An 11,159-nucleotide genomic window follows, 5' to 3' on the forward strand; every position below is an offset into this window, starting at 1 on the left:
TGCAGTGGATCTCATGTATATTCCTTACCCATCCCCGCACCTCCATGTACCCCCTCACTCCTTCCCACTTATCTGCCTGTGGGCATGGACTTGCAATTTCTTGCTGGCTTCACCATTGGCTTTGATTATGGGAAGCCAGCAGGAAGTTGCATCGCCTAACAATCAAGGTATTCACTTAATGACAGCAACCAGGACTCAGGGACTGCCATCACTATGCGATGCTACTGCACTTTATGACATCAGTTACCAATGGAAATTCCAATCCCAATTGCTATGGTAAGTCAAGGACTATCAGTATTCAAATTAGTTTTCTAAGAGGATAGGAAGGGATAGAACATTCATTCATTCATTTGTACATTCACTATCATTACCCACCAAACCAAAGACTTGGCAGCTAACAACAATAATAAAAAAACATCAACTCCTCCCCAATAGAAAATAAGTAAACAATTGGTAATTGAAATTAAAACAAACAGACAAACCGATCAATACAGATATAATACAAATATCTCCAGCGGACTACAGAATAGTCTATCCAGAAGATGACCAAGGTGTGAGTGACAGTGAACAAAGACTCCCATCCAAGGAAAGGGTGAAACTGGCACACAACACAAAGCCCTGCAAAGACTGACCTGGTCACAATTGCTACCTCGTCCTCAAACTGGAGCTATAAGTTTAGGAAGATCCCCAGATTTACTCTGGCTCTGTTTGGGGTAGTGCAACCCATTCAGAACAAGAGATAAAGAAGAGATAAAGAATTCCCAAAACTGGATGGCCTAGAGCAGGGCTGTCAAACTTGCAGCATCATGGCACTGCCGCATGACATATTGGGATCTTTCCCCCTCTTTGCTAAACTGGACCTGGCTAGCGTGTGACACATCTGGCCCACGGGCCGCAGGTTTGACAGCCCTGGCCTAGAGCATATCTTATTTTCAGAAAGGAAACCACAACTTGATATAGTGTATAAACTTTCATCTCAATATGAAATGAGTGAACTAAGCTCCAAGTGGAAAATAGTGAATGAACCAACCTTGCAAATTAAAAATAATAATTTAAACAATAATTACTTTAGAAGACTATCCTGAGCTTGAACATCTGCTTCCAAGCTTGCTATCTGTTCTTCTAATATTGGAACATGGACTGAACATGTACTCAAAGTAGATTCCAGGAAAGAAATCTGGAAAAATAAGGTAAAAAGGAAGAATCTATTATTGTTCTTTTTAATAGATCATTTGTACACTTATTTGATTACACACTTCTTTTTTCAATCTATTTTTTTGCTATTTCCAGTAGGCAAATAACTTTAATAATTACCAATATAAATAGAGTATTTCTTTACTAATTTCCAACATTTTAAATCTGCACATAGCATTATACTTTAATTTAGTCAATAACACAATAGAAATAAAACTATTCTATGAAGGCTATTTGTCTTTTTTCACTTAGAAATATACTTAAACATTGACAATTATAGCATGAAACAAAGTTATAAAATATTGCAAGATTAGGGCTGATTTTTGCTGATCTAATATTGCTGTGGGTGCTTAAAATGTAATGTATGAAAGAGAGAAATAAGGTATCTCTCAAGTTTTATAGTCTGTAATACCAAGTAGCTTTTTTCTTTATATAATATGGAACAATGGTTTTAATAAAGTAAAGATACATCATTATGCCACTTTAAAATTCATTCCTCCAAATCTGAGCGAAGGTAATACTAAAAACCGCAGCTAAGTATTCATAAGTGCTAACATAAAAACATTACACATTACAATTCAACATAAAGGATAATATTATAACTAACAATATAGCAGGTAATAAACATGCTTTTTAAGATACCTACTTGTGCTCTTGCCTGGTTTAGTTCAAACTTTAAAGTTTCAATTTCATTCATTAGTTTGTGGTTCTGAGAAATTAATGAAGCATTGTTTTCACGGACTACATTCAGTTTGTCCCTTAGAAGTTCATTTTCCTCTTCCATACTCTTATCAAAAGCCACTGAATATGACTACAAAAAAAGCATTTGTAATAAACACAAATGTTAATTTTTAGGATCAACAATATGAGGATTTGGGATAAATCAAAGGTAATGTAGGCATATTGCTAGAAATGAGCAAATTCTCAAATAATTACTTTGCTCCTGGGTTTCCTTGAAGAATCACTGTTATGCCAAGACATTTTGCTCACAGTACTATTCTGTAATTCAGAAGAATCAACCAGATCTTTCAGTGTTAAAATTTCAAGCTCACGGTCATGAACACCAAGTTCAGAATTATGTGAATTATTACTGGAAAAACAAAAATAAAAGAAAGACATTACTTCATTTTTTTACACTAATTATTCTGACAGAAAATCTCAAAGTTCGGATATAAACACAATGTAAATAAGCACATCAGTAACAGCAACTATAGTTCCACACAGCTATACCTGTAAAGCTGTTCTCCCAAGTCTTGTAAAGTTTTTTCTGTTTTCTTTAGATGACCTCTTAATGCTACAATGTTAGCAAGCAAATCTTCCACATCTTCCCGTTGGTCACTGGAAGCCCATGAGTTAGGTTCCATTTATATTCATTTGTCTGAAATAAATAACTAAGAAGAGAATTGTAATATAACTACCATTCACTGTTTGAAATATTGCTTTTTAATTCTCATCATTGCAGAAATATGTTAACTCTAGCTCAGGGGCGGGCAAACTACGGCCCGCGGGCCACATCCGGCCCGTTGGTCTTTTTAATCCGGCCCCCGAAGATTGGTACAGAATTAAGGTTTGATTTGAATGATTGCATTCATTTGATTTTGACTTGTAATGACAGGCATTTCGACACCAGGTGGCGCATTAGGCGCAGTGACTTGATTTTGCGGAGATTTTGCAGTTTTTATATGTATCGTATCTTGTGCTGACCCGGCCCGTCTGTCAAATTTTAAAAGTCAATGAGGCCCCGAGCCAAAAAGTTTGCCCACCCCTGCTCTAGCTGCACAAATACATTCAGCCACTTTCACACTACTATTTCTTAACATTAATAACCATCAAACAATTAGTTGTTTGGAAACAAACTTCTATTTATGGACATTTTTTAATTTTAGAAAAACTTTAAGTTGAATGATAATAACCAATGATAAATAGAAGGAAATAACTAGGAGAAAGTGCCCTGCATAAATACAAAGAGTGCATAATTCACATATTTTAGTTGACAGAAATCCAACCAACACATGGCCTATACTGTACTGATTTGAATGCCATGGAGGTGGTTATCAAGATAATACTGTTTATGCTATATTCCTTCATGTTAGCATATTAATATCCATAGATACAGATGTAAGAATTCCATAGATACATCTGTATCTTCAGGGTTCGTTCTAAATCTTCATTAGGAGAATCATCAAGGTACTTGATACTGATGTACTGAATCTGGGACTTGTGGTAGTGATGAACTGGATAACAACTAAATTGAGCTTTAATCCAGACAAGATGTTCCTGATTAGACCACTGAAGGAAATACAAGACAATTTCAGCCTAGATGAGGTAGCTCTCTAGAAAAATTGAGTTTGATACTTACAGTACATATTCAGCTTTACTAAGATCTCTTTATTAGGAAGGCAACAAATGTTATTTAAATACATTGTTTGTTATCTGGTATTACTGAACAACTTTTTTAAATAATTGAATCCACTTTTTCCTTTGAAAGTTCTTTAAAGTTACAGTAGTTTTAACTGGGTTAGGTTTTCTGAATGGTAGGCATCACTCATTTTAATATGTATTTATACTATTAATATCACACTCTTATACATGTGAATGTTAACATTATTTAACTCTATATTGAATTAACCTGTTTTCAGAACTATGTACAAATTGATGAACATGTATAACCTTTTGTTAAAATGTGAAACAAGAAAAAACTGAATTTATGACAAAATGGGAGAAACTTTTGGTTATAATATAATAACAATAATAATACTTTATTTGCGGTCACAGACCAAAACACAAGTACAAAAAAGAAGAACATGGGAAAATTAGGCATGAACAACTGGTCACCAAAACTTGACTAAGGGGAATTACAGCGTTCTCCTCTGATGGTTACAAGCTCTTAAAAAAAAAATTGGAAATCTGAGAAGTGATGTATGAGGAGCCATCCCTAGACAATATAAGAACAAATTACTAACATTGGGTCTAGAAGGGTCTATTTCAAGGAGACAGTAACTTAGATCTGCCTGCGTTATACATAAAAGGACATGCTCCACAGTTTCAACCTCAGCTCTGTCACAAGGGCAGAGGGAGCCTCTTAAATGGGGGGCCTCTTAAATCGCCCATCCAGCAGTACTGAGGGCAAGACATTAAAGTGAGCTAGGGAGAAAGCTCTTCTATACTTGGGAATGGTTAGAGTGTAAAAATAGGAAGCCATCTTCAGTCCGTAATTATTAAATTGGCTGAAGATCAGAGGGGAGCAAGTTTTGTTAGCTCTGGCTCGTAGATATTGCAAGTCAATGTCCACAAGCCATTGGACTACCCTTAATTGGGCGTCCTTAAGGCCTTAATCTCCCAGGGCATCCCCCGTAAAACCTAGCAGGTGTAATTTCTTCATCAGCTCCCTCTCCCAATGAGAAATATGAGAGTCAGCAAACGCCAGGGAGAGGTAGCTACCGGGAACTGCCAGAAAGAGCACCCGAAACCACAATTTAAAGGTGTTAATCCACACCATACATTCGACTGATAGAGTGCCAGTTCCAGGTACATCGGAGCGAAACCAACACAAGGAGGAAGACCCAGAAGTTTTTAAAGAAAGACAGCCGGGGTTCTTTCAATACAATTCTTGAAGTCCTGTATCCATATGGAAATTCCGTAAAGAGTTTGAGGCAAAGTTTTGGCTTTGTAAATATGCAGAGCAGAAGGAATAAACTGGCCTACTTGGGTATAAAAAAATCTTAAAATCTGCTGGTAACTACAGGAGGCTAAAAAAAATCTTAAAATCTGCTGGTGACTACAGGAGGCCAAATTCAGCACCTGGGTTCGATGTCTAGTCCAAGCACCAGTGTTCTGAAATTGAATACCTAAATACTTAAAATGGAAAACCTGCATAACAGCACTACCATTGATAGCCCAGTTATACAATTTCCGGGCTCTAGAGAACACGAATACTTTGGATTTGTTATAATTAATGGACAAGTGGTTCTCAGCCCAGTAAGACCCAAATGCAGAAAGCAATCTTTTCAGACCTGGCCTTGACAATGAAAGGAGGGCCATATTGTCAGCATAAAGGAGAAGCGGGATCTTCATAGTTGACAGCTTTGGGGCGTGGGACTCAATACGTCCAATGTGAAGGGCCAAGTCAGATAAGAATAAATTAAACAAAAGAGGAGCCAGAACACAACCCTGCCTTACTCCGTTCTTAATCGGGATAGGATTTGAAAATTCTCCCTGCAAACCACACCTGACCTGACTAGAGTTCTGGTTGTACAAGGATCTAATTAGGAACAGAAGACGTCTACCAATAGAACTTTTGAGCAGTTTTGACCACAACAGTCCTCTAGGGACTGAGTCAAATGCTGACTTTAGGTTGATAAAAGCAGTAAAAAGTTTGCCACCTGGTATGGTAGTATATTTATTGACCAAGTGCGCTAAGACAAAGGAGTGGTCCAGTGTTGTACAGCCCGCTTTAAACCCAATCTGTTCAGCACCAATAATATTAGACTCCTCAACCCAAGTGAGGAGTCTGCATTGGAGATATTTAGCATACAATTTTCCAGTGATGGAGAGCAGGCTTATGGGGCGATAGTCGGCTGGGTTGTTCCTATTTCCTCGTTTAAAAACTGGAACAATAATTGCTAAGCTCCAGGAGGTAGGGATCCTGCCAGAGGTATTGATATGCGTGAAGAGTCTTGCTAAGAGAGGAATCCACCACTCGGGATTGGATTTTAGCAAATCAGGGGGTATAGCATCAGGGCCAGGGGCTTTGCCTGACTTGAGTTCGGAGATAAGCTCGGTAATCTCAGCATGAGTCACGGGTTGCCAGTCAGGAACTGCAGGAGGCAGCTGTGGCCCAAGCACAGTCGAACTTGTTGATGCCTTGAAAATTGCCAAGAAATGGTTTTCCCAATCTCTGTTGGAAATACAGCAGAGGGGGAGTTCTTGATGATTCGGCAAGAAGCTGGCAACAATTTGCCAAAATAATCGAGTGTTCTGCTGAATGGAGAGGAGAAGTAGATCCCACTTCTGTCTTTCTTTAGCTTTCCTTTTCTTAGCAATTAGTCCTTTATACTCCCACTTCAAGCGATAGTAGTCCTCTGGTGGGCATTTATCACCTCAATTACAATAGAGCAGGTAAACCTGATTAATCTGGTTCCTGAGCATCAGACACTCTTTGTCAAACCAAGAATTACTTCTTGAATATGGACCTCTCGGCCTACAGACAGCTCCTAGCTCCCTTTGAACACTATTAATTTGTGATTCAAAGGCTGAAATTGTCCCTGGGCCACTACTTGTTAGGGCCTGATTGTATAGGCTGAGACACTCCAGAGATGAATAAAAGGAGTGGAACTTTCTTTCAGTATTAGAAGACCATTTGATCCTCCTTGTATACGAGGCCACATAGGGATCTAATATCTGGGGACCCCTAGGGAGATGTATATTTGAGGAAAGCCCAATAATTGTAACCAGGGGGTAGTGGTCGCTCTCCGTAAGGCAGTCCACATAGAAAGCACGGACTGCCTTTCTAAGAAGCTGGGATACCAGCACAAAATCAATAACATTACTCCCACGTGAGGAACTAAAAGTAAACTCACCAGCTAGATCACCTAGGGTACTCCCATTAAGAATTATCTTGTTGTGTTGGGCTGCTAAAAGGGCTAACTGAATGCCAGAAAAATTAATTCATTCATCCTTAGAATGTCTGGCTGAAATCAGGTGTCCTATGGCCTGGAGAGTTTCTTGGGAGTAGAGTGCCTCAATCGATGGGGGAATTAGGACTCCAAATCGGGCATTAAAGTCGCCCACTATAAGGATGTACAGCGCTGGGAATTTAGTTTCCATACAAGTAATGTAATTCTCCAGCACGCCCCATTGAGCCTTAGTATTAGCTTGCCTCATCGTCGGGGGAAGATAAACGTTGAACACTAACAGTTTGCTGCATCCTCTCTTAATTAGAAGTGCCATAGCTAAAGAGCCACAGGGGGGCAACTCCACTGTCTCCACTTTCAAAGAAGTAGAGACCAAGCAAGCTAGACCACCCTTAGGCCTTCCTGTCATAGATTGTCTAGTGGCGGCCAAGGAAATGACCGTAAACCCTGTAAGGGATATTTTATTGCATGCCCAGGTCTCCTGAAGCAAGACCACATCAAATGAGTGAATATAGTTGGCGAATTCTGTGGTATCACACCTTCTCCCCCAGCCTGCTATGTTCCATGAAAGGCACTTAAGTGTGCAGTTTTTTTGTTTTTTTTTGCCAGATTTAATAGTCATTCTGTGTGATTAATTTTTCCCAGAGCGCCCTTCGGATCCAAAAAGATACACCTGTTGTTAAGTGGCAGGGTCATCCTCTTAGGAGGCAAAGGCAGAGAAGGAGGGAGGGGAGGCGAGCCTTGTTCATGAGGCTGTAGCGCTCTAAGCGTACTCCAATTCATACTTGTGGCATTAATTGGTTGCTTAGCTGACAAGTATTCAGCAGCAGCAACAGACGGAGATTGAAGTAGCCCTCGATCTTCAAATTTACGAATTAGACATTCTGGAGAGAGCGCCAAGGGAACTTCCATTGGTAAATCAGTATAGATTCCCTGGAGTCCAAGGGAATCCTTATCAGGTGGTGAAAGACTCCAGAGCTTGGATTTGACTGCATCCAGACGCTTTATGATTTGGGCCCTTTCTGATTGTGGAAGCGCACAAAAGGAGTCGAAGAGCTGTGTCTCCTCCTGATTCCAGAAATTGTCTTGACATAAGTCAGTCTCATAAAAACATGGAATCCCAGATGCACTGACCTGGGGCTCATTTACTAAGGAACCTTGGGTGCCCTGGGCTGGTGTCGCTTCCTTTGGGGCCATTTCTTCCCAGCTGATCAAATCAAGGGAAGCTTCCTGGTAAGATGTTACTTGCTGTGGGGGGTTAATTTGACCGGTTGTAGGAGGAACAGTCAGGCTACCATCTGAGAGGACGCCAACTGGAGGTTTTGCGGGAATAGGTGTATAATTCGTACATGATGTAGTATTCGAGATGGCATTCAAGGTTGGCACATTAATATGTGCTGCTGAGGATCTTTGGGGGGCAATAAATCTCCTGTCACTCACAAATTGTCGATTACTCAAGAGTGGCTTAATTAACATATCTTTGAAGACTCTTCTTGGCAGAATGCCGAAGGATCTTAACAGGGATCCTCTTCTGAAAAATAGTTTTTGGGTGTTGGAATTGTCAAAACTGAGTAGCACTCTAGTGCAGTATTCAGGAGAGGTTAAAAGTTAAACCTTCTTCAAATCATCAGCTTTTAGCCCCAATAGCTGTAATATATGGCTCCTCGCCAGCTATGTTGAACCCATGAGGTAAGTTGCCATTAATGGGATTAATGAGGGCCACCTGTTTTGACTGTAAGACCAGGTGACTGTTTGCATCAAAAGATGTAAAGTTTAAACTATTGGTAGGATTACATTGGCCAGTGCTTTTGCTGACGTTTGGCAGGGAGAACCCTGCCGCCGCATCAGGCTTACACTGGTCAACCCAGGGCTCCCACTGGTAGTCCAGGAAACTAAGTAGTTTAAAGTACTTATTATTTTATCAAGCTGGAGCTGAATGCTCTCTGTAGTTTCTGCAACCAAGAAACATTGCTGAGCCAAAAGTTCTGTAAGGGTGGGCTCATTTAAGGATTGGTTGGGGGGCCGTAGTTTTAGATAAGCCTTTGTTCTCAACTCGGGGGGCGACACCCTCAACCGTCAGAAGATTGTGACAACCGGCAGCAGCCAGACAAAAGGGAGCAGGAGCTTCCAAACCGAGAAGCCGAGCTAAAACAAAGTCCTCAATCTTGGATTGCTTCAGAGAAGGTTGAGGAACCAGGTCAGTGAAAGATTACTCCTTTTCCTTGTCTTCCTTGTCTTTCCTTGTCATATATTAAGTAGCACAATAGAGGGGGAGCTGTGTAATATAGCATAGAGTCTAGTCACTGAAACAAGTCCAAAATCCAGAGGAAAAGGAATCGGGAGTTGAGAAGAAATGAGTCCTAATGCAAACAATGGCAGAGCCCCCCGCAAGTATACCAAGGATCCTGCCCTCCCGACAGAGCAGGGAACATGAGTAAATAAAAATGATAAAATAATAAAAATAGTGGATAAAAATAGAATAAATCAGATAAGAGAAATCACATCAAAGCTAGGCATTGCTAGATTTCCAACGAAAGAAGCAAGATCTTTAGAATAACAACAAAGAAGCAGCAACAAGGCCCTCCTATAGCTGAGGCCCAGCTCCGGCTTTTTAAAAAATACAGCTAAACCATAGCTGAAATATAACTAAAAGTGGATTAGTGATCACACTGCAAAAATTTAAAAAATGTAAAGGGTTTAAATAAAAATAAAAATGTGAAGACTAAGATATGATAGAAAAATAGCCTTAAAAGCAGGTAATAACAGGTTAATTTAATCTTAGTTAAGCAGAGAGCCTACTTGCCTGCTGCTCCCATCTTCCTGGTTCCATTAAGACCTCATATCTGGTTATAATATACAAATGAAACAATTCAAGAATATGGTGGTTACAACTCATCTTACAACCTTTCTTGCCACACTTAAGTGAATCACTGCAGTTATTAAGTAAGTTGTTAAGTGAATCTAGCTTCCCCATTGACTTTGGTTGGCAAAAGTTAGCAAAAGGTGGTCACATTACTCTGGGACACTGTGACTGTCATAAATATGAGTCAGTTGCCAAACATCTAAATTTTGATCACATGACCATGCTACAACAATTGTAACTGTAAAAAATGATCATAAGTCACTTTTTCAGAAATCATTTCTTTGCATTCTTTTTCTCTTTCTGCACTCTTGGCTTTATTCTCTCTTTACTCTTTTGTATTTTCATTCATATTAGTTTTTGTATTTCTATTTTAAAAATCTAGTACAATTATCATAAAAATAACATTCAAAGATAAGGGATCCTGAAGCTGTTACTAATTCCTCTAGCTCAGTATTCCTACAGTATATACTCCTAGGACTCCTAGGAATCTCCAAGACCCTTTCAGGGGTCCTTGAATCAAAATTATTTGACAGACACTGAGGATATTTGCAAAAATTAAAACCATGATATTCTTCCTATTATTATTTTTAATAGGGTTTTTTCCAATTTAATTTTTTAAAAGCTAACGGGCTTTAATATTTTTAGACGATTCAATAAATATTCTATGAATGAATCCATTTTAATTGTTAATATGGGAAATACTTATACATATAAACCATAAAAAGAAAAGCTATTTTGGGCTCCTTATTATATATATATATATATATAATAAACCGAGAAAGGGTCGTGAGAAGAAAAAAAACACCTTAAACTCTGCTCGACAATGGCGGTTTTTTTTTTCCTCAGGAGGCCTTCTCCACTGCCTCAATTTTTATACCCGAAATTCAGTTCCTTCTCCGCCACCAGCAACCGGCCGAGACCCTCAATATTCCTCCTCCCTCACCTCTATCTAATTTCATGGTTTCTCTCAGCGCTCCGGGTCCCGCAAAGAATAACCCTCGGGGAAATGGGCGGTTCAAAAAAATGTGAAAATAAATAAAACGAATAAATAAATCGCTCCCCGCGCCCGTCAGAACCACCACCTTCTTTCCCTCAGTTCCTGAACCGCCTCGACCACGCGGGTTCCAGGCCACAAGCTTTCCGTTGCTTAGCAACTCTTTCTCCGCTCCCCCTATAGGGAGCACTCCTCGTGCCCCCATTGAACTCTAGTAAAAGCCGCATTACAGTGGCCCAAATATATATAAAAGAAGAGCTCCAAAGGCCCCCCCTCGGATTGACAGTTGGTAACAACGTCACCAAAACAACCCGCTACGAAATCCCTTATTTTTACCCCCTCCCTCCGCGTTTTTTTTTTTTTTAATATATAAGGAGTCAGCGCTTTACTTTTTTGCTTTTCAATTCGCGGCCCCGGGAACAACTCGTTCTAACTGCGCAGGATCGAAGGTTTATTTAAAAAAAAAAAAGTCCGC

General features: G+C 39.6%; 1 protein-coding gene across 4 annotated transcripts in view; it reads right to left on the bottom strand.

The window, feature by feature from the left end:
- The window catches only part of CCDC18 (coiled-coil domain containing 18), a 46,782-nt gene extending 35,649 nt beyond the window's left edge, over positions 1-11,133 (bottom strand). For 3 of the 4 annotated variants that reach the window (XM_087960683.1, XM_087960680.1, XM_087960682.1), the window contains exons 1-5: positions 11,074-11,133; positions 2,425-2,585; positions 2,131-2,284; positions 1,841-2,005; positions 1,068-1,177 (exon numbers count right to left, since the gene is read on the bottom strand). In XM_087960683.1, the coding sequence (XP_087816809.1) occupies positions 1,068-1,177; positions 1,841-2,005; positions 2,131-2,284; positions 2,425-2,558 (563 nt within the window). In that variant the 5' untranslated portion in view covers positions 2,559-2,585; positions 11,074-11,133. Of the gene's footprint in view, positions 1-1,067; positions 1,178-1,840; positions 2,006-2,130; positions 2,285-2,424; positions 2,586-10,633; positions 10,747-11,073 lie in introns of those variants that run through there. The other variant, XM_087960681.1, reaches the window with a different exon arrangement.
- Positions 11,134-11,159: the final 26 nt, after the last annotated feature.

The sequence above is a fragment of the Notechis scutatus genome, chromosome 3 (genome assembly GCF_049901735.1).
Source record: "Notechis scutatus isolate UNSWTSFEM ecotype Mainland chromosome 3, rNotScu1.2, whole genome shotgun sequence".
Lineage (NCBI taxonomy): Eukaryota > Metazoa > Chordata > Lepidosauria > Squamata > Elapidae > Notechis > Notechis scutatus.